At 34.3% G+C, this 24,520-nt stretch overlaps 1 protein-coding gene across 1 annotated transcript in view; it reads left to right on the forward strand.

Moving 5' to 3' along the window:
• TPK1 (thiamin pyrophosphokinase 1) overlaps positions 1-24,520 on the forward strand; it is a 431,745-nt gene that overhangs the window by 80,758 nt on the left and 326,467 nt on the right. The window contains exon 3 of the mRNA XM_074267641.1: positions 6,578-6,652. Coding sequence (XP_074123742.1) covers positions 6,578-6,652 — 75 coding nt within the window. The remainder of the gene's footprint in view (positions 1-6,577; positions 6,653-24,520) is intronic.

Here is a 24,520-nt window from a genome sequence, read left to right on the forward strand (position 1 = left end):
TGGACATCCATTCATTTTCCAGTTTTTAGTTACTAAAAAAGGGCTGCCACAAACATTTTGGCACATACAGGTCTATGGCAATTAATCTAAATAGATTATTCCTTTACTAATTAGACCACACAAGTAGAAGGAATTTTATTTAAACATTGTATCTTAACTGAATGTAGCACCTATTAGAAATTAATTCATTTTGGTGGATATTGAATTTTAGCATCATTTTAATGCTGAAACCTTTCTTATTCTTCTTACCTCTAAATATCATTTTTGTCTCTACTTCTTAGAATGTTTCTCATTTCACCTTTTATTTTGGATGTTTATTTGTATTTCTGTATTATGATATATGTTAAGAAAAACAGGCTAGTCAGAGGATTGAATTTTTTGTTAATATTCCTGATGTCTTGAGTAGTGACATCAAATTAAATACAGAGATGTCTACATATTGACTTTGAAAGCCACAAATTAACATTATTTATATTGTAGTTTTAAAATTTATTTCATTAAACATTTCTGTATTACATTTGAGTCTTATTTTTAAAGGAAAGTTTCTAGCATGTAGGGCTGACTTCAAAGATAGACTTATGGGAAGACAGTAGTTTCTCTCTTCACTGTTAAAAGAAGTAGCCACATTGGTAAAATTACTAATTGTTAAAATCATTAGATCTAAACTTTTCAAAGTTGCTTTTCTCTTTGAATTTCTTTTTGGGCTTTGTAGGTTCTCAATTCCCATTTCTACTCCATCCCCCCCATTCAATTTAATTGTGTTTATTCTCTTTTCATAATAGGGATTTGTTGTTTATAAAGTAAAAAAGTTTTCTCTTTTTTTTAGTGCTTGTAAGACTAGAGCACCCAGAAATGAGGGAAGGAGGGAGAGAGAAGGGCAATGACCTCACATTTACACATTTAGTTTACTCTCTTATATGGGCCTGGTGTCCAAAACAATGACATTGGCACATTCAGAAATCCCCGATCACATATCACTATACCAGATACAGTAATAAAAATGAAAAAGTTTGAAATATTGTAAGGATTACCAAAATGTGATAAAGAAAAGATATGAGCACCTGCTGTTGGAATAATGGCACTGATAAACTTGGCCAATGCAGTATTGCCACAAACCTTTAATGTAAAAAACACTACAAAGTACAATAAAACAAGATATGCCTGAAGAGCATCTTTTGGACTAATGAATCCCTTGTGTGAAATTCCTCATATTAGAACTACATTCACCTCTCTGAAATCCAAGGAATTGTCTCCTTTCTAGGATACAAGATTTGGTGAATGTGTATTATCATTTTCATACTGTTTATCATTTCAAAGATTGCTGTCAAGGGTCCAAGGCCTCCTGCTATGTTTTTGCCCAAGTTGTGTTGGTGTTGGAACAAATTGCTAAAGCTTGTTAATGTCATTTGAACAGATAGCTGCCTTACTATCTTTCAGCAGGGAGTCAACAGCTACAGTACTCATTGTATCTTCCTGAGACCCTTACTGGATTATCTGGATAGCTGATAGGCTCTTGTGGATACACTTCATTATTCCTTAGCTTACAAGGTTCTGTTTCCTGCTAAGAGAGTCACAAACTTCCTCCTTTTTGAGAATAGCTTCTATTTGTTATTTATTATAGCTTCCTATTTATTTTACTTATCTTGAAGGGTTCTATCATCCTCTTTCTTCCTTTTTTCTTCTCTCATTCCCAATTCCACATATTTACTTTTTGACATGTGGGACAAGATCCCTCTCTGCTTCTTCAGATCACTTTTTCATCTTCCTGTTTACATAAAAGACTTTTTTTTTTTTTTTTTTTTTTTTTAACTTTTCCAGTAGGCTTTCATATTGTCTGATTAAGTGGAGAGTGCAGAGGCATACCTCTTGCCCCAATTTACCTTTTCTTGGAGGTTGATTACCTTATTGTTTAAATGTACCTAACATTTACTTGACTCTGAGGGCAAGAGGGGCATCCCACTGTTTCTCTCTCTCTCTCTCTCTCTCTCTCTCTCTCTCTCTCTCTCTCTCTCTCTCTCTCTCTCTCTCTCTCTCTTCTCTCTCTCTCTCTTTTTAATTTATTTATTTAAAAAGCATATGTATGGGTAATTTTTCCAACATTGACGTTTGCAAAATCTTTTCCAAATTTAAATCCATTATGTATGCATATTTATACAGTTATCTTGCTGCTCAAGAAAAATTAGATCAAGAAGGAAGGAAAAGAAAAACTGAGAAAGAAAACAAAATGCAAGCAAATAACAGAGAGAGTGAGAATGCTATGTTGTGGTCCACACTTAGTTCCCACATTCATCTCTCTGGTTGTATATGGCTCTCTTCATCACTGAACAGGTGGAAGTGGTTGAATCCTCTCATTGTGAGAGCCACATCCATCAGAATTGAACGTTGTATATTTTTTTTGGAGCCTGGGGTTAAGTGACTTGCCCAGGGTCACACAGCTAGGAAGTGTTAAGTGTCCTCCTGAATTCAAGGCTGGTACTCTATCCACTGTGCCACCTAGCTGCCCCCATTGTATACTCTTGTTGTTGCCGTGTGTAATGATCTCCTGGTTCTGCTCATTTCACTTAGCATTAGTTCATGTAAGTCTCTCTGAAATCATACTGTTGTTTCATGTGCCATAACTTATTCACCCATTCTCCTGATGAAGGTCATCCAATCAGTTTCCAGTTTCTAGCCACTACAAAAAGGGCTGCCACAAACATTTTTGCACATGCAGGTTCCTTTCCCTCCTTTAAAACCTCTTATCCCATTGTCTCTTTAAGTCATTGCTGAGTTCTACTCTGATGTCCATATTTTCTGGATGTTGCCACACATGGTAAACAAATGCATCATTTTCAAATATTTTGTTGCTAATCATTTGGGTTTCCTGGTTACTTTATACTAATGGAAATCAGGGAATCTTTGCACTGAATAATATAGCATCCAACTTTAACTCATCTGCTGGACATTCCACCTTATTCCCATGGTAGCAGTCTCTCAGCTCTGGTACTAGATTTGGAGGTTGTTGTGTTTTCTACCAATTATAATCTGATTGTAATGGTCTAGAATTTTTACAACCCTTTTACAGGAGGAGTTCACTTAGATTTTATTTCCTTTTTCTTCTTCTTTTCTTTTTTTGCTGAAGGAATTGGAGTTGTGACTTGCCCAGGGTTACACACAGCAGAAGTGTTAAGTAGCTGAGCCCACATTTGAACTCAGGTCCTCCTGAATTCAGGGCTGGTTCTCTATCCACTGAGCCACCTTGCTGCCCCTATCTATGGCCCCCCCCCCTTTTTTTTTATAGCTTTTTATTTACAAGATATATGCATGTGTAATTTTATAGCACTGACAATTGCCAAGTCTTTTAATGACATTTTTCCTGGCTATCACAGCAACATATAAGTTAAAGAAATGTAGGTTCAAATAGCAAATAATGAGGGAAGTAGAAGTGATCTCAGAGTAGAAGAAAATGTAAGAATATTTAACGCCAACATTTTCCTCAGGTGTTCTTTTGGTTCTTTGCTCTTATTATTTCAATTCTTGAGATGTCTTTCTGCAGTCTAATTCTTCCATCCCCTTACTTTCTTGACATCTTGATGTGGCAGTCTTTAATCCTGGGTCACTACCACAGATCTTTTTCTTTGTTTCTATTTCTACTCCATCATTCGTTGATAGAAAGAGTAATAAAACTGGACTCATTGAACTCACTACAAATTCATACTTTCTAATCTTATTTTGGCCGTCAATGCTACAGATCAGTCCTTTAATATCTCTTTGGCAAGTTCCCCACAGCAGCTGTTCAAAGTATTTTCACATGCCTCAGATCTTCACTCTCATTCTTCCTACCCATCCTTTTCCTTTGGCTTTTCATCTTTCCTTTGGCTCTATGGACTTCTGCCCCTACATTATTGAAATGGCCATTTGTCTTAGACTTTGTGGTCCATTTAATTTTATTCCACAAGTCCTACTATGTGCAAGGCACCATGCTGGACACCTAGGATACCACTATGGATAAAATGCTATATAAAGAGTTTTTGATGCTTATTAAATCTTCTTTCCATAGGCTCAAATACCCTCACCAGTATAACTTATCCACTTGTGTTTTTGTATCTCTGCCTCATTCCACCAGCTATCTTCACTTTTGATTACATCTTCATGTTCTCCTTATTTTTTTCTCCCACTTGGAACAAATCTTTGGATTCTGTCTTCTTAAACTACTTTTGCTATTTCTCTTTTTCCTTATATCACCACCCTTTCTAAAAGAGTAGACAATAGTCACTATTTCTATATCTTTACACCCTTTCACTCATTTGCTATGTAATGGTGATTTCTATTATTTCACTCCTAACTTTTTTCTTAAAATTTAATATCTTTTCTTACCACCAAACTGAATGACTTTTTATTTTCAGTCCTTATCATTTTTTTCTTTTTCATCATGCTACACAGTGGATCATGCTTCTCTTCTGAAAACATCATTTTGGTTCTTAACTTTATGGCTTGTCCTTTTCTGTAAACTATAATGGTCAATTTTTTTTTTCCAGTTCTGGAGGGAAATATATGCTGAGTAGGCTGTGGTTGAGCCAGCGATCTTTTCTTCAGTAGTCACACTGTGTAAGATGAGCTTTCACCTGTCATGGACTTTGGGAAATCCTAACAAAAGCAGGATGAATTCACCTAGTGTGTTTTCTTCAATTTCATGTATCTTGGCCCAAAGTCTTGATTTGGCCAAATTCTAGCTGCATGGCCTTCATCTTAGAAGAAGGGGGCTATTACCTTCATATAAAACCTGGAAGGGAATATGGTCATCAGAAGAGGAATTGAATTTTCAGACTAAAGGCAAAGATGTTTCTGAGACCCCTAGTCATATCCCTAAAAAGGTTCTCCCAGTAGTCCTTTCTCTCTGACCAGGACAGTTGTTGCTGTGTTTTCCATTTCCTCCATTGCTTCTTTCTTTCTTTCACTTTCAGGCTTTCGGGACCCAAGATTTTCTGCTTCCTTCATTTCCCTTGAAGATACTTTTCTCCCCTTCTTCTGTTTTATTTTGCTCTCATGGCTTTTACCTTTTCTCTGATTTTCTCTTCCAATATGACTCATAAGAAATATTTTAAAAAATCAATATTACGTGCATAACCTAACTAAATAAAGAGAATTTGCAATTCCTTAAAAAGTTTTCCCTTTAAAAGTATCATCCTTTTATTTATTTGAATTCAAAACCTTTTAGTTACTCTCAGTTCCCATTTTTTGTTACATCCTCTACCCTGTTTATAGTCTGTCATTGGTTGTAATCAGTCATTATGTCCTATTGATTTTTCATTTGTAATGTCTTACAGCTGCCATGTTTTTTCCAAAATTTCATTGCCACTATCTTCACGCAAACTTTAATTATCTTGGATTTACATGAGTGCAGTGTCTCTTAATTGAATTTCATAATCTAGTTTCCATCTTAAACACTGTGTCCAGATTTATATTTCCAGAGTATTGTTTTATGCATGTAATACCAACCTCAACAACCTTCATTGACTATCTATATTTAAGAGGCTGAAGCTCAAACTACTCATTTTTCCTAACAGTGTCTCTCTGGTTTCTCTATAACATTGCCTTCATCATTTTTTCTGCCTGAATTCTCTCTTGTCTTTGGGCTAAGCCTCTTTTGAGGCTCATTTCTTACCTAACCAACTCAGACAGCAGAGACCCCTTGCTCTTTTGAACTCCTATAACATATACTGTTTACATCACTTGTCTAGTGATTTAATCTAGTATTTCCTAATGTTTAACATTTCTGTCTCTTTCTATTTTTTCTCTGTATATGTGTGTATATCTGTACACATACACACATGTTATATAACTTTCTATGTATACATTCTGTTCTCCAATTAGATTATAAGCTCCTTGAGGAACAGAACCATCCAACTATTTCTTGTTTACAGTATTCTCTCATGTTATATGTAATAAATGCTCAGTAAATGCCAGAGTGATATTTCACTTTCATGTCTTTTTTTTTTTTTTTTTTTTTTTTTTAAATACAAGTAACAAACATGATCTTACTTAGAGGACATTTTTACTAACAGAAATTTCCTTTGGTTTAAATGGAGAGGAAAGAATAGATTGAGATTAATTGCAAGTACTAATGTACACAAGAAAATTCTTAGTAAGTTTTTTAAATTTCTTGTTGTCCCATCATATTAGACTCGAATAATGGAATGGCAGAACAAGGAAATAAGGTTTTAAGTAAAAGCCTCAAAGTACCTCCCATAAGAAAAGAGACCTTTTGGGAAGTATGAGTAAGATACTATGGCCCTAGGAACAATTAGGCAGTAGTTGGAAAATTAACTCCTACAATGAATAGGTAATCCACAGTAATGATAATATAATTGACTTAAAAAACAAACAAAAACTTTAGTGCCTTAATAATACTTTTCTCCAGTTGGACTGATAGTATATTAAGGTAAAAAAGATCCTATTAATCTTTAGTGCCTTTTAAAATAAAAAAAACAATTGATTGTGTCTGTTCTAGGACTTTTTGTTTTTGATCACCAATAATTTATTAAATGCTACTACTACTAATAAGTAATCTGTTCCCTTTTTCCCTTTTTCTCCTTAGGGAATTTGAAGTATTGCTTATTGATCCTTAATCAACCTTTGGATAGAAGTTATTTTCATCATCTGTGGAGCAAAGGTAATCATAACTGGGTTTGTTACTTTATGATCTGCTTTTTCTATAGTTATTGAGACACAGCACAAATGATGGGAATAGAGTGGAATCTCAGTAGGCCATTAAAAAGTATATTTGAAGTTTAAGTCAATCTCCTGTAGATGTCATTCAAGGGAGTTTAATTACTGTTCCACCAAAAGGACCTCATTATGAAGCTGTTTCATCTGTAAAATAGTGTCACAGTATGGAATCTGATGCTATTATTTTACTGAAGCAATAGGCTTCTATATTCTGTGTTCCTACCTGGAGCATCTAATGAGATAGAATTATATTGAAGTATTTCTGGCAACAGTACAAACCAAAAAAAAAAAAAATACAAATGTTTCATATTTGTTAACATTAAAGTATAAGATTTTATAAATGAAGTAAACCCACATAGATTTGTATACTTAGAGAATTTTTTAAAAATTAAAAAAAAAAATTGAAAATGGATTAATTCTACTTAGTGGACTGCTTTTCCCTTGAGGTAGATTGACATATTGAGTTAAAGAAAATATAAATGACTTTTTGTATGGTTTTCTAGAGTCCCCAAAATAGGGTGCCAAACTTTACTATGCATTCTAGAGCCCCCACATTGGGCTGCCAAAATATATCATCTTGACTCTCTAGAAGATCTTGGGACCAGCCCAAGTCCTTGATCTTAGTGGAGAAGTGATGAAGCAGGGGAACTAGGAGGCTGGTCAAATATGGAGTCCATGATGGAGTCCCCTTATTTCAAGTCCTCTCAGCCATTAAATATTTTAGTACAATTATATCACACTGAGTATGTAGCATTACATCATCACAGCACATTGAGAAGTGATAACTAAAATGAATCTTGCTATGTAATTGCCTCTTGATGTAAGTATCTCTTGCTTCAAGTAGAACACAGATTGTCACCCCCTGCCCCCCCTTGACTTCTCATGAAGCCCTTAGGAGAGATGGGGAGCAGAAGCAGACATTGTTAGCAGATTCCCTCTGGGCTGAAGGGTCTTATACCTCACCTAGTGTTCCCCCACTATCTGTGACCCTCTACAACTTTCATCTACCATTTTTTACAATGTTGTTTACATAGGATTACTAATTCTAGGAGAGATTATCTGATGATTTGTAGGGTTCCCAAGACATTTTTAGCTTTGTTTTAAGATTTTAAAAAACAAAACAAAAGCCCTTTTACATGATTTACAATATCTTTAGTTGAAAAATATATGATTCTTTAATTTTCCTGGCCCTTTTCCTGCTATACTCTTTTCCAGAAACATAACTTGGGTTGCCATTAAATATATAAATCTATGTATAAAGTAGGATTTTAGAAATATCAGGTAATGAGGTCATTCAAACCATTTTAGAGGTATTCTTCATTTGTTTGTTTTTGGTAGGGGCACAAGGCTAAAGCTATTTGGGATAATAAATCTGTTCACATTTTTAGGAATATTGTTTTCCTTTCTTTCGTTGTTGTTCATACAGCATAGCTAGTTTTATACCATAATATTCATATTTAAAACAAGTATATAAAATGTATGAGGATCAATTGTATATACTCTTATTGCCAGATAAAGCAAAAACAAAAGCCTGACACTGCAATTTCTGAATAAGTGTATTTGTTTATATCATGGTACCTATATTCCTTCATTCAAATCCTACTTTGATGCCTCATTGTGGCATGGATGCTGTTCTACATTCTTGCAATCTGGGATACTAGAAGATAATCTTTGGAAGATTTCATTAATATCAAAACATTCTAGTTCAGACCCAGTCTCAGACTGTGTTTATTACTGAAGGAACAGAAGCATTAATATTAAGCAAGAGTGAGAGGTTCAGTTTTATTTTTTTTCAAAACTTCTCTCTGTAGTAATGCATACAATAAACTTAAGTCCATGGTGTGTCATGGCTACTTTTTTACTTATTGCTTTGTAATTTTAAAACTGTAAGGAACTCTAGAGATCTCCTAGTTCAAACTCTTCATTTTGCTGATGGAGACAACAAGTTAAATTAATGATGAATTAATAGTGTGTATTTATATCACTTTTATTTTATTCTTTCAATTGCACCATGAAGAAGTCCAGGACTCTACCCTTTGTAAGACCTAGCTACTGTCCATGATTCACTCAATGCTGGCAGATCCAGGATTTGAATCCAGATTTTCTTACTGTGTTCTTTTACTATACTATACTGGCTTTTTTACTGAAAAACTACAGATTAATAGATTTTTTTTTCTGATTCGAAGAGGATCTGTTTTTAAAGATAACCAGCAGAAGGGAATTAATACATTTGATATAAATTACAGAATGAGGCCATATCTCCATGGAGTAATTCATTCCCTACACTTTAGGGCATTGATTTCAAATTCAAACAAAACCTAGAAGGTTTAGTATAACTTGGTCATATCCAAATTACTGAAAGATGTAGTCTTTAATGATGATGATGATCACAGTAATTGCTTATATTTATCTAGTGTTATAGAATTATAAAGGAAAGGTGGAAATAAGCATTTATTAAATGCCTACGATGTCCTAGACTACTTTCACAAATACTGTCTTGTTGGATCCTCATGATAAACCTGATTTTTTTATCCCCATTTTATAGATGAGGAAATGGAGGTAAACAGGGGTGAAGAGCTTTGTTAAGAATCACACAGTTAGTATCTGATATCAGATTTGAATTCAGTGCTTTATGTACTGTACCATTTAACTGTCTCTGCCCAAATCTAATTGGATCCTCTCTGGCTATTCTATAAATAAAGTAGTTAGGGTATTTTGTTTCTCCCCCTTTTTTTTCCCAGATGAGTAAATTATGTTTCAAAATGTTTAGTTTATTTAGCTCACTAAATTATGACAGAGATGTTAATCAAATCCAGGCCTCTAGTCTCAAGTCCTTTCTCTACCACTCATTGAAAAAGTGGATATTTTTTTTTATTGCTAAATTAGTTGAACAGTGAAATGTGATATGAGAAAAAATAATGACAACCTTTTTTCTTTTGGATTACGAGTATTATGTGCAATTCTCATAGCTACTATAAGATAAAGAGCTTTTTAAACTTAGCAATGATTTTTTTCCAAGATTTGGGGACATTTTTGTCCAGTTGAAATTGGCCTTGCAAAGGCTTTTCCCTCCAGATTCCCCTGGCATTCTAGAAAGCATCCTTGTACCTTCTGTTTTATATCTCTCTGGTAATGTAGTATCTTATAAAGTATGTCATTGGAATTTATTCTCTTAATTAACAGAGGTTTTATTGTATGATATTTCTTATTGTACAGAAAGCATAACATAAAATGTTTCATTTTTTCATGCCAATATTAAAACAGGCTTCTCCAGCTAAGTGGTATGGTGGATAGAGCTCTACAGATCAGATGACATAAGCATTTGGCAAACTTAGAGCAATATATAAATACTAGCTGCTGTTGCTACTGCTACTGCCACCATTACTACTATTACTACTACTACTACTACCTCCACCATCATCACCTCTACTACTGCTATTTTTACTATTATTAATTCTTCTGTTACTCTATTTCATTGCCAGATATTTCATTTTTTCTAAAGAAATATTTCCTTTTTTGCGTAATTTAAAAAGAAACCTAGACTTGAAATCAGAAGACAGGAGAGAGTCTTTTCTCTGTTAGTTGTCATTTAGGTGACCAAGGTAACATTACTTATCTCCTGGCAATTGACAGTTTTCTTATCCATAAAATGGGGTAATCATAAATTCTTAATTAGTAATCATGTTATAAGGATCAAATGAGATAATGCAAATGAAAATGCTTTGTAACCTTTAAGTACTATATCAATTTGAATCCAATTGCTATTATTTTGAGAAACACCCAGAAATGGGGTTCCGCAATTGGGACTGCAACATTGTCTGTGTTGTTAATTTCTTCCTCCTTTCCATCAGTTCTGTAAACATTTCTTAAACCATATATTGGGTTATTTGCCATCTGGGGAGGGAAAAATTTGGAATACAAGGCTTTGCAAAGGTCAGTGCTGAAAAATTATCCATGCATATGTTTTGAAAATAAAAAGCTGTAATAAGAAATAATAAAATTTTTAATAATTTGTTAAGTTCTTTGGTTTGTGTGCATATTCCGGTGCTAAGGATATAGTGATAAAAAATTACACAACTGCAAGGTTTTCCAATGACCTTAAGCTCATGAAGCTTCTGAAGCCAGAATTTGAACTTCTGTCTTCCTGACTCCAGGTTTATGCCTGATCCATTGTGCCACCTGCTGCACATTTAATACTAATTCAGGATATTATTAAAAAGCAAGAAAATTCTGTCAAATGATGGTAATTGTCATTATGTTGGTTCAAATCCATCCTTTCTCTTCTCTTTGAATCTGTGTATGCAGTAACTTGTCAACACTAAGGTATTTGCCAATTCATTTTCATTCAGTGGACATTTATTAAGCTATTGCTCTAAAGATTAGCATGCAATGGCAAAAGAATACAATAAAACAACCAATAAACAAATAAAAATTCAGTAACAACAACAAATTTAATGGGATTATACTCACAAGAAATTAATATTCTATTGAGGAAGATCCTTCCCAATTCTCTCCCATACTTTTCTTTTTAAATCATTTTGGTTTTGTTTTTGAATCACTTAACATTTCTAATGTATTTTTTCTTCTATTTCTTATTTATAATGAATGTTTTAAATGCAAAAAAAAAAGGCTTAACAAAGTATGATTTTCTATAAACTTGATATTACATAAGTAATCCAAAGCCACATCTCTGCAGAGAGGTGGTTTGCTCATATCTTTTTTTCTCAAAATATTGTTGGGTGTGGTTTTTTTTTTTTTTTTAAATCAGTGGGAAAACGCTTTCCAGTTATATTTTCTGTCCAAATTATCTTTTAAAAAAACCAAACATGTTGAGATACTTTCATATGGTCAAGGAATTATTATTTTCCACTTTAATATGATGTTAGGAATTAATGAAATGAGTTAATTTTGTTATCTATGATTTTGAACAGTTATGATTAACTCTTCTGTGAAATGTTCTTAGTGAAAGATAGGGAAGACAGGATTGACCAAACCTTATCTAGAGGGTTTTAGGAGACTAGAAAAGGTAAGCAGGGGATCTAAATAATGACATGTGTTCAATACCCAGTGATGAGCAGCACTTCCTACCTTTGTTATAGTTGACATGGCCTGATTCCCTAGACCATCCTCCTGCATTCCAAATCATTGTAACTTTGTTTGAAATGGCATTTTCTGAAACATTGGCATTTTCATCTTTAACAGTGTTTTTCTTTTATCTGAAATTGTTTTGTTATTGAAAAGTAAAAGGCCATTCCCCATGGTGGACCATTTCAATTGAAGTACACAATTTATTCTGCTGGTGTGTGAAGGACTTCTTGAGTAGCATGCTGCGGGGAAGCACAGTATGAGGAAATATTCAGGAGAATCCACCATATTCTCTCCAAAATATAGTGCCTACAGCAGTCCATGAAGGCAATTAATTCTAAGCCCATCCCTGCTTTAGATCAAAATCTATCATTCTAACTGTATTAGATAAATAATACCAAATTTTTAGTGTTATTGCATTAGCTCTTTATTGGGAGTTGCGAAATAGACCTTTCTTTATAGCCAGGTATCCAAAAAGGTACTGATACTTGTTTTGAAAATGTACCTTTTACTGAATGAAGATGTGTCCTAGATGATGACCCCTATCAGAAGCTAGTTATTTATAGAGGTATAGGTTTTGTTCTTTTTTTTTTTTCTGGGGAATAATAATTAGAAACTCTTTGTTACATTAGTGTTTTGAGAAATGGAATCCTATGGAGCTTTTAAATTTCAATAATAGTTGCTTTCAAGTATTTGGAAAGAAGTCTGCCAGTGGGTAAGAGTGGAAAATAAAATATGAGGGTATTATTTTTCTCTTTATTACTGCTTTGAGAGAGAAATTCCACTGGCTAGGTAAAATTATGGCAAAATTTCTCTTACTTGAGATTTGATGGGAGTATTTGTTACAAGCAGAAATAGGGTTGTGCTTATTAGTGTAGTAATTTGAGACACCCAGGGAGAGAACTGCAGGGCATAGGACAAATTGGAGGGAAACATTAATTATGGATGTTTCTGAAATTCAATAGTTGTGTCTCCAGTAAGGATTCCATTTCATTTTGTGACTAGTTTTCTGGGATCCTTCTAATTGAGATGACATTTTCGTATTAGAGAGGGCTTGATACATAGCATGCAGGCTTGCAATAATCCAGTATTTATTTCACCTTGGATGGTGCCAGGCTGTAGGTCCTGCTCACCTTTTGTCCTCCTGCCCTATGTTTCCACAAACTTTAGTAGGTTCTGGTAAGCTGGGAACAGGTCCTTATCCTAGTAGTGATAAACTTAGTTCTGAAATAGCCTCACGTGTTTGAAAATAGTATTTTGTCATTTTTGGTCTACTCTGCCATGTTGAACTTGTTTTTTGAGCACATTTTAAGTGAATACTGTGGCTGGAATCTGATGAGCAATTTACATGTTTGGTTCAGGTCTATTGAGCAAAACTGTTTTTTAAAAGCTTCAGTCTCTGTAAATAAGGCTGTCAGAAAATATATGTCCTATTTTGAAAAAAAATAAAAAAGAACATTTAAGGAACTGCAAAAGGACGATATTAGTGTAAATGAACTTTTGAAAAATTAGTTTAACAAAAATAAACCTTTCCTTTGGAACTTTTATTACCCTCAGTCTCTTTTCTATAATGATGCCTTATCCAATCACATGTCAAAAAATTATTGATTTACAGCTAAAAGGGACCTTAGAGACTATTTAGTCCCATGCTCTAATTTGACAGAAGAAACTGAGGCAGAAAGTTTAAATGAGATGAGGCACAAATGGTTCATGGTATTTGAGGTGGGGCTTTCTGATTAGAAATTGAATCCTTTTTTTAAACAACTCTATATTGCTTCTGAGAGTCTTATGTCATGGGTATAATAGACTATACTTCCTTTCCTTCTCCCTTCTTCTCTCCTGCCTCTCCCTTCTCCTTTCTTTCTCCCCATATCTTATTCTATGGCTGCAAATTTATACACCTTTCTATACCTCACCTTGTCCTATTCCCTTTCCCCATATTTGTTTATAAATTTTTGAATACTGCTATATTCTTCATGATGTGTGTGTGTGTGTGTGTGTGTGTGTGTGTGTGTGTGTGTGTGTGTGTGTGTATTGTTTCCTCTTTAACCCATTCCTGATGTGTGTAGCTTTTCAGAATTACCAATCCTCCCCTCCCGAATAATCTGTCTGTTCTTAGTCTGCATCTCATTTATATACCAAAATTACTATTTTTATTTTCTCCTAGTCAGTTAGATAATAAATACTCAGTTCTTGTCCTTCTTTTGGACTACCGAATTACTGATGTCAGTCATAGACATTTGTTTTACATTTCTGCATATAGAACATAAACAGTTTGTCTTTATTAATTCCCTTGAAATTAGTGTTTGGTACTTATATTTGAAATTTTCTATAAGTTCAGGTTTGTTTGAGACATCCTGAAAATCTATGAGTTCATTCAATGTCCATTTTTTTTCAGTCAATATTTATGCTTAATTTTAGTGGATATAATATTTTTTTGGTCTTAGGTCTAGTTCTTTTGATTGTCAATATTTAATATTCTAGAATTTGCAGCTTTTTATTGTAGCTACTAATAAGAATTGTGTCATTTGTTTTCTTTCTTGTAAAATTTTCTTTTTGATCTGGAGGTTTCAAAATTTAGTGATGTTCCTTTGTTTTCCTTGTAGGATCTCTTTGAGGTGGTGATTTTTTTGTATTTCTGCTTTTCCTTCTTGTTCTATTTGAGGACAATTTTCTTTGATTCCTCTTTCTATTATTGTATTAAGGTTCATTTTTGGTCACACCTTTAAGGTAGTCCAATTATTTTTATTTTTTCTCCGTTCTCCAGATTTGTTGTTTTGCTTATGTTTAACATTCTCTTCTATTATTTTCATTTATCATGTTCTGTTATTTTTGGTGTCATATAGCTTGATTATTTTCCCTTTGTCCAATTATAATTTTCAAAGAATTGTTTTCTTTTTAAAGACTCTGGATCTTCTTTTCTAGTTGATTGACTTTCATTTCATAGTATTATGAAATTTTTTCTTGTCTGGTTGTTTTCTTCTTCCTCCTCTTCATTTTTTCCTCACTCTCTTATTTTCTTCCTTCCTTCCTTATTTCCTTCCTTCTTTCCTTCCTTTCTTCCTTCCTTCTTTCCTTCCTTCCTTCTTGCCTTCCTCCCTCCCTCTGAATACTTGAGTCTGCCATCAGGAATTACTAGCTATGTAACTCTGCACTTTGTTTTCTCTTCTTTAACTTGTAGGTAACAATTTTAAGCCTATTGTGTGTACTAAGTTAGTTACAAATGGCTATATGGATATGAGTTCTTAATTATGCCTTTGAGGAATTGGCTTTTTAATCTGTCCTGACAGATTTAGTTTGATATTAGAGAGAATTTTTATTTTTCCACATTGCTGTCCAATTTACCTGATAATTTGCCATGTAGACGATATACTGTAATTCACAAATACTGATAGGTGCTAATTCCCCTCTGTACCCTAGTAATTAGATTATTTCAATTAAGTTAATAATTGTTAGGGCAGCTAGGTGATTCAGTAGCTAGAACACTAAGCTTAGAATTAGAAGGACTCTTTCATGAGTTCAAATCTGGTCTTAGACATTTGTTAGCTGTGTAACTTTGGGCAAGTCATTTAATCCTGTTTGCTTCAGATTCACATCTGTAAAATGAGTTGGAGAAGGAAATGGCAAACTACAACAGTATCTTTGCCAAAAACAAAACAAAAACAAAAACAAAAAAAGCTCCACAAAGTGTCACAGAGTTAGACACCACTGAACAACAACAGTTACAAACATTTATTAAGCAAGTATAGTTGTCTAAGTATTGGAGATTGAAAAATACACTCCCTTCCATCAAGGAGCTTTCTTTGTAGTAAGAGAAGATGTACACAAGAAGAAAAGTGGTTGGTGACTCAAAAGAGTAGAGTCTTAAAATCTTAAGAAAGCTGCTGATGGAAAATGAATCTGACTCCTTCATAAAGGAAGACTTTAGGATTAGTTCATAGCTCCTACTCTTCATTCACTGGTTAGTGGGAACTGAGGTAAGAAAATATTGAGTATGAATCAGAAGCTAAGAAATTCTGCATTGTGTTAATTTTTGTTTTTGTTATTTGATTATTATTATTATTTTTTTATTTGATAATTTGATTATTGGTGATCAACTTTTTCTAATGGGAGAGGCATGAAATTTAGGAAGGAATCAGATAGAAAATGAAGAGAACACTTGGTTTTTGTTCCCTGATACTTATGTACCTGAATTCTATAACTACCACTTTACAGTGTCTTTTCTAACTCTTCAACTCCAGCCAGTTTTAGTTCATTCACTGCTTAGATCTTGTCACTACTAATGATTGTGCTACCTTGAATATCTTAAAATCACAGCCTTCCCCTCTGGTCTTTAAACTATAATTCTCACCATTTGTGCTGCCTCACACTTGCTGAGCATACTTTGCTTTTTAAAAGATCTTTATTGTAATCTCTTATTGTAGAATACTTTCATCTTCTATTCAGTCACCTTTTTTTTGACTTCCATTACTAAAATACTGTATTGCTTCATACTAGATTGTAAACTCTTTGAGGTCCTAGAATGTGATATTTTTCATCTAATGGCTTGTATATAGCAGTCAATTAATACTTCTTGAGTTGAATATTGTAAAGTGTGGTGATTAACATGACAAGCACCCTATCATGATGGATAAGAACCATCCTTAGAACCAAGAAATTCTGGGTTCAAGTCTACTTCTGATATGACAGGTTATATGACTGGTCAATTCACTTAACTTCTCAGGGTTTTAGGTGACTCTTTAAGATGATAAATTGCAGAGGAGGTGCCATCTTCCATTTGTAGATCAAGTTCCCCTCCTCCCCTGAGGCAGTTGGGGATAAGTGACTTGCCCAGAGTCACACAGCTAGGAAATGTTAAGTGTTAAGACCAGATTTGAACTCGGGCTCTCCTGATTTCAGGGCTGCTCTATCTACTATGCCACCTAAATACGACATCAAGTTTTCTTATGTGAGTTCTTTTTAGGGACCAATGATAGAAAATTTTAGGAATTACTCAAGTAACCAATTTATAGTCTTATTTCTAGCTCAAAGTAGTATCACCTACTGGGAAGTAAGCAAGAAAAAAACATTACCAAGTAATCTAGTACAGGTAAATGAGTAGGAGCTTGAGCCAAAACAGATAAAAAAAAAATTCTGTATTAGAGATCTCAATTTGTTCAGTATTCCAGATAATCCTGATCTTATCAATGTGGATATTCCCTTCAAAAGTGTCAGACACTCTTCAGGGAGGGACACCCAACTCCCATAAGGCCTTCCTCCATTTCTCTGGTTAACCAAACTAGGGAGTTATGGCCTCAGAAAATTACTGATTTGGTATTCTGAGAGACCCTTCTTCTGGATAAGACACAAATAGTATCCCAGTTACCTTAAGAGATTTAATCAGTAATCAATGGATAACATTTATTGTGTGCCAGGCATGTGCTGAGCTATTTATTTCCAGTCTACAATTTGGAGGGTTGTGGTTCATCTTTACCTCTCCTTAAGTTTTCAACCCTGTGCCATGTTGCTCAGTATTTTATGAAGGTGACTCAAAAGGCTTTACTTGAAGAGGAAAAGTTTTGTCAGCTCTTCCTAAGTTGAAAAAAGCATTAAGTTCAACAAAGCCCTCTGTCTACCATAGAATTATATATGAGTACAGGTTTTAGAGATATGTGGCTCCTTGGAACCCCCTGTCCCCTCTTGTGTTACAGATGAAGAAGTGCATGTCCAGAATGGGACCCAGTAACTGCTAGGAAAAAGAACCAGTATTGAAAATTAAATTCTCTAAGTAAAAATTCTGGTCTTCTGCCAGTATACCACAGCTGTTTGTCATTTGAGGGCAAGATTAGGGACAGTTACTAAATAATCCTTACCAAATTGGTTTCCTGATTAATTTCTTCTACGGAAAAACCAGTTTGCAGCTGTTCCATGGTAGGGTCTAGGTTATGGACATTACCAGCTGCAGTTTTAGAATAATTTCTCAAATCCAACTTTGTTAAATCTGGCCTTTTCTTCCCCTGATAGTTCTTGTTTTCTCTGCAGTATATGACAGTACTGATCACTTCTTCCTCCATATGTTTTTCTCTTTGGGATTTATTTCTCTAATTTTTTGTCTGTATCCTAACAACTAATCATGATTTTTCCTTATGTTTCTATTTCTTGTTTCCTGATTTTTACTATTTCACTTACTGATCTAATCAGCTCCTATGGGTTCCTTTATGATTTCTGCAGATATCTCCCACATTTATATATTTAATCCTCATCTTTCTTTTGAACTACAATCCAATATCAACCAGATATTTTTAACATTTCAAACATAGAGATGCATCTGTAATACATCCAAAACAGGACTCATTTTTTTTTAAGCTTTTTATTTACAAAGCATATGCATGGGTAATTTTTCCAACATTGACCCCTTTTACACCCCCCCCCCCCATCATCTCCCTACCCAGCAGGCAGTCACAATACATGCCAAATATGTTGAAATCCATGCCAGATCCAATATGTGTATACATATTCACACAACCATCTGGTTGCTCAAGAAAAATCAAATCAAGAAGGAAGAAAAAGAAAAACTGAGGAAAAAAGAAACAAATTCAAGCAAATAATAGCAGAGAGTGAGAGTGCTATGCTGTGTTCCACCCTCTATTCACATGGTTCTCTCTCTGGGTGTAGATGGTTCTCTTCATCATTGTATAAGTGAAACAGGTACTTTCTCCCTAAATTCTCCTTTTTTTTTCTGAACCAACAAGTTTTTCCTTGGGCTTCTTAGATCACAGGATATCCTCAACTTTTCACCCTCCCTCATTCCATACATTAACTCTGTTGGCAAATTATAGCAATTCTTTTGACACTGAAAACGCATAACAACGACCTTCATTTCCAGGTCATTTGTATTCCTGCTATACACTCTAGGATCTAGTTACTTAGCCTACTCGTACTTCTTTAAACATAGTACTCCATCTTCTTTCCCTGTATTCCATACTTGTTGTCTCCCATGCTTGTAATAACTTGTTCTATCATCTCTGCCTCTAAATTCATTTCAAGGGTCAGCTTAATTTCCCTCTTTTATCATGAGAACTTTCCAAGGCCCTTCTAGTCCTAGTGCCTTACTTGCATCTTTTTATCGACTCTCTTCTCATTAATTATTTATGTTACCTTTGTCTTGGTACCTAGTAAGTGCTATTAGTCTTTTAGAGAATAAACCCTCATACCTGAAACAGGTTTAAAAAGAATTTTATTAGGTCATTTGGGAAAGGAGAGAACCAGAAAAAAGTGTCGTTCCCTTACAAGTCTCTGTGATGTTACTGTATATAGAGTTCAGACAATTGCCTGAATTGCCACATGTAGACAGCAGTTTCCAGAGAAGGGCAATTTGAGATGTATATCAGTAGGCAAATATAAACATTCAGTATAATTTGGGGAACTCAAAACACATGATTTGAGTGCACCCAAATTAAGACCTGAACAAACCAAAGACAAGGATGGTATGGAATATAAGCATTTGTTACAGCCAAGTGGTTTGCTTCTAGTATCTGTGAGGCCATCCTGATCTCTTTGGTAAACTGGGATTAGACAATATGTTACATAAAGTTAGGTTTAGATAATATTAATACATGATAAAATATTTTCCCTACAGTGCTTAATGCTTAATAAATTCTTGTTGTAACATGCATTTGTTAAATTTTTGGGAAACTGATTTTACACTTTAAAAAAGAAAGGAGGCTCTTTGTTTCTTTTTTTTTTTTTTTTTTTTTTTTTTTTTTTTAATTTTTTTTTATTATATATATATATATTTTATAATATTATCCCTTGTATTCATTTTTCCAAATTACCCCCCCTCCCTTATTCCCTCCCCCCGACGACAGGCAATACCATACATTTTACATGTGTTACAATATAGTCTAAGTAAAATACATGTGTGTGAATATCATTTTCTTGTTGCACAATAAACATTAGAATCCGAAGGTATATGCAACCTGGGCAGACAGATATTAGTGCTAACAATTTACATTCCCCTCCCAGTGTTTCTTCTCTGGGTGTATCTACCTCTGTCCATCATTGATCAACTGGAAGTGAGTTGGATCTTCTTTATGTTGAAGATTTCCACTTCCATCAGAATACATCCTCATACAGTATCGTTGTTGAAGTATACAGTGATCTTCTGGTTCTGCTCATTTCACTCAGCATCAGTTGATTTAAGTCTCTCCAACCCTCTCTGTATTCCTCCTGCTGGTCATTTCTTACTGAGCAATAATATTCCATAACTTTCATATACCACAATTTACCCAACCATTCTCCAACTGATGGACATCCATTCATCTTCCAGTTTCTAGCTACAACAAAAAGAGCTGCCACAAACATTTTGGCACATATATGTCTCTTTCCGCTCTTTAGTATTTCTTTGGGATATAATCCCAGTAGTAGCGCTGCTGGGTCAAAGGGTATGCACAGTTTGATAACTTTTTGGGCATAATTCCAGATTGCTCTCCAGAATGGCTGGATTCTTTCACAACTCCACCAGCAATGCATTAGTGTCCCAATTTCCCCACATCCCCTCCAACATTTGTCATTATTTGTTCCTGTCATCTTAGCCAATCTGACAGGTGTGTAGTGGTATCTCAGAGTGGTCTTAATTTGCATTTCTCTGATCAGTAGTGATTTGGAACACTCTTTCATGTGAGTGGATATAGTTTCAATTTCTTCCTCTGAGAATTGTCTGTTCATATCCTTTGACCATTTATCAATTGGAGAATGGTTTGGTTTCTTATAAATTATGGTCAGTTCTCTATATATTTTGGAAATGAGACCTTTGTCAGAACCTTTGTTTTTAAAAATATTTTCCCAATTTGTTACTTCCCTTCTAATCTTGTTTGCATTAGTATTATTTGTACAGAAACTTTTTAGTTTGATGTAATCAAAATCTTCTATTTTGTGATCAATAATGATCTCTAGTTCTCCTCTGGTCATAAATTCCTTCCTCCTCCACAAGTCTGAGAGGTAGATTATCCTCTGTTCCTCTAATCTATTTATTATCTCCCTCTTTATGCCTAAATCATGGACCCATTTTGATCTTATCTTGGTATATGGTGTTAAGTGTGGATCCATATCTAATTTCTGCCATACTAATTTCCAGTTTTCCCAACAGTTTTTTCCGAATAATGAATTTTTATCCCTAATGTTGGAATCTTTGGGTTTGTCAAAGATTAGATTGCTATAGATGTACCCTTTTTTGTCCTTTGTATCTAATCTGTTCCACTGATCTACCGGTCTATTTCGTAGCCAATACCAAATGGTTTTGGTGACTGCTGCTATATAATATAGCTTTAGATCAGGTACACTTAGACCACCTTCCTCTGAGTTTTTTTTCATTAGTTCCCTTGCAATTCTTGACCTTTTATTCTTCCATATGAATTTTGTTGTTATTTTTTCTAGGTCATTAAAATAGTTTCTTGGGAGTCTGATTGGTATAGCACTAAATAAATAGATTAGTTTGGGGAGTATTGTCATCTTTATTATATTCGCTCGGCCTATCCAAGAGCACTGAATGTCTTTCCAATTATTTAAATCTGATTTTATTTTTGTGGCAAGTGTTTTGTAATTTTTCTCATATAATTCCTGACTTTTCTTTGGTAGATGGATTCCCAAATATTTTATACTATCAACATTTGTTTGGAATGGAATTTCTCTTTGTATCTCTTGCTGTTGCATTTTGTTAGTGATATATAAAAATGCCGAGGATTTATGTGGATTTATTTTGTATCCTGCCACTTTGCTGAAATTTTGAATTATTTCTAGTAGCTTTTTAGCAGAGTCTTTGGGGTTCTCTAAGTATACCATCATGTCATCTGCAAAAAGTGATAGTTTAATTTCCTCATTTCCTACTCTAATTCCTTGAATCTCTTTCTCGGCTCTTATTGCCGAGGCTAGCGTTTCTAGTACTATATTGAATAGTAATGGTGATAGTGGGCAACCTTGTTTCACTCCTGATCTTACTGGGAAAGGTTGCAGTTTATTTCTATTGCATATTATGCTTACTGACGGTCTTAAATATATACTCCTGATTATTCTAAGGAATAATCCGTTTATTCCTATACTCTCAAGAGTTTTTAGTAGGAATGGATGTTGGATTTTGTCAAATGCTTTTTCTGCATCTATTGAGATGATCATATGGTTCTTATTAATTTGATTATTAATATGGTCAATTATATTAATAGTTTTCCTAATATTAAACCAGCCCTGCATTCCTGGAATAAATCCTACTTGATCATAGTGTATTATCTTGGAGATGATTTTCTGAAGTCTTTTTGCTAATATCTTATTTAAGATTTTAGCATCAATATTCATTAAGGAGATTGGTCTATAATTTTCTTTCTCAGTTTTCGATCTACCAGGTTTAGGTATCAGTACCATGTCTGTGTCATAAAAGGAATTTGGTAGGACTCCTTCATCCCCTATTTTTTCAAATAATTTATATAACATTGGGGCTAATTGTTCTTTAAATGTTTGGTAGAATTCACATGTGAATCCATCTGGCCCTGGGGATTTTTTCCTGGGGAGTTGATTAATAGCTTGTTCTATTTCTTTTTCTGAAATGGGACTATTTAAGCAATTTATCTCCTCCTCTGTTAATCTAGGGAGCCTATATTTTTGGAGGAAGTCATCCATTTCACTTAAGTTATCAAATTTATTGGCATAAAGTTGGGCAAAGTAACTCCTTATTATTTCTCTAATTTCCTCTTCATTGGTGGAAAGATCCCCCTTTTCATTTGTAAGACTATCAATTTGATTTTCCTCTTTCTTTTTTTTGATCAAATTTACCAAAGGTTTATCTATTTTATTGGCTTTTTCATAAAACCAACTCTTGGTTTTATTTATTAATTCAATAGTTTTTTTACTTTCAATTTTATTGATTTCTCCTTTTAATTTTTGTATTTCGAGTTTAATTTTTGGTTGGGGGTTTATAATTTGGTCTTTTTCTAGCCTTTTAAGTTGTAAGCCCAATTCGTTAATCTTCTCTTTCTCAATTTTCTTCAAATAAGCCTCTAAAGATATAAAATTTCCCCTTATTACCGCTTTAGCTGCATCCCAAAGATTTTGATATGATGTCTCATCATTATCATTATCTTGGGTGAAATTGTTAATTGTTTCTATAATTTGCTCTTTCACCCAGTCATTCTTTAAGATGAGATTATTCAGTTTCCAATTACTTTTTGGTCTATTTACCCCTAACTTTTTACTGAATGTAGCTTTTATTGCATTGTGATCTGAGAAGAAGGCATTTATTATTTCTGCCTTCCTACATTTAATTTTGAGATCTTTATGTCCTAGTATATGGTCAATTTTTGTATAGGATCCATGAACTGCTGAGAAGAAAGTATATTCCTTCCTATTGCCATTCAGTTTTCTCCAAAGGTCTATCATACCTAGTTTTTCTAATGTTCTATTTACTTTTTTAATTTCTTTCTTGTTTGTTTTGTGGTTTGATTTGTCTAAATCTGAGAGTGCAAGGTTGAGATCTCCCACTATTATAGTTTTACTGTCTATTTCTTCTTGCAGTTCTCTTAACTTTTCCTTTAGAAAGTTAGATGCTATACCACTTGGTGCATATATGTTTAGTATTGATATGGCTTCATTATTTATGCTACCTTTCAGCAGGATATAGTTTCCTTCCTTATCTTTTTTAACGAGATCTACTTCTGCTTTTGCTTGATCTGAGATAAGGATAGCTACCCCTGCTTTTTTGGCTTTACCTGAAGCATAATAGGCTCTGTTCCAACCTTTTACCTTTACTCTGTATGTATCTCCCTGCTTTAAGTGTGTTTCCTGTAGGCAACATATTGTAGGGTTCTGCTTTTTGATCCAATCTACTATCCGTCTCCGTTTGATGGGATCGTTCATCCCATTTACATTTACAGTTAAAATTACTAATTCTGTATTTCCTGCCATCGTATTATCCCCAGATTATGCTTTTTTCCCTTGACCCCCCTGATCCCCCTCCCCGATATTTAATTTACAGACCCCCCTTGTGACGCGCAACCCTCCCTCTTTTTTTTTTTTTTTAGGATCCCTCCCCCCTCCCTCCAAGTCCCTTCACTTATTCCCCTTTTCCTTTTCCCTTTTCCTCTCCCCCCTTTTAATGAGGTGAGAGAAAATTCTCTGAAAAACAAATATGTTAATTATTTACTCTTTGAGCCTCTTCTGATGAGAGTAAGATTCACACAATGATTCTCCCCCTCACTAAGTTCCCTCAGATATGGTGTATTTTCTATGTCTCTTCCTGGGATGTAGTTTCCCTCTTTTTATCACTCCTTCCCCTTTTTCTGAACCGACCTCCTTCCCTTTACTACACCCCCCTTTTTTTCTTTTATATCAGTAAAATCAAATTATCCTTGAGTATTTTTTATATACCCACAACAGAGTTACAGTTCTCAAGGGTTCTGTGTACCTTTTTCTGTTTCTCTTCAGTCTTGTGGATGTAGATCAAATTTTTTGTTTAAGTCTGGTTTTTTTCTTAGAAACATATAGAATTCCTCTGTTTCATTGAATGACCATCTTCTTCCGTGGAAAAAGATGCTAAACTTAGCTGGGTAGTTCATTCTTGGTTGCAGTCCTTGATCTTTTGCCTTACGGAATATCAGGTTCCAGGCCCTTCTATCTTTTAATGTGGAGGCAGCCAGATCTTGGGTGACCCTTATTGTGGCACCTTGGTATTTAAATTGTTTTTTTCTAGCTGCTTGCAGGATTT

The sequence above is a fragment of the Sminthopsis crassicaudata genome, chromosome 5, assembly GCF_048593235.1.
Source record: "Sminthopsis crassicaudata isolate SCR6 chromosome 5, ASM4859323v1, whole genome shotgun sequence".
Classification (NCBI taxonomy): domain Eukaryota; kingdom Metazoa; phylum Chordata; class Mammalia; order Dasyuromorphia; family Dasyuridae; genus Sminthopsis; species Sminthopsis crassicaudata.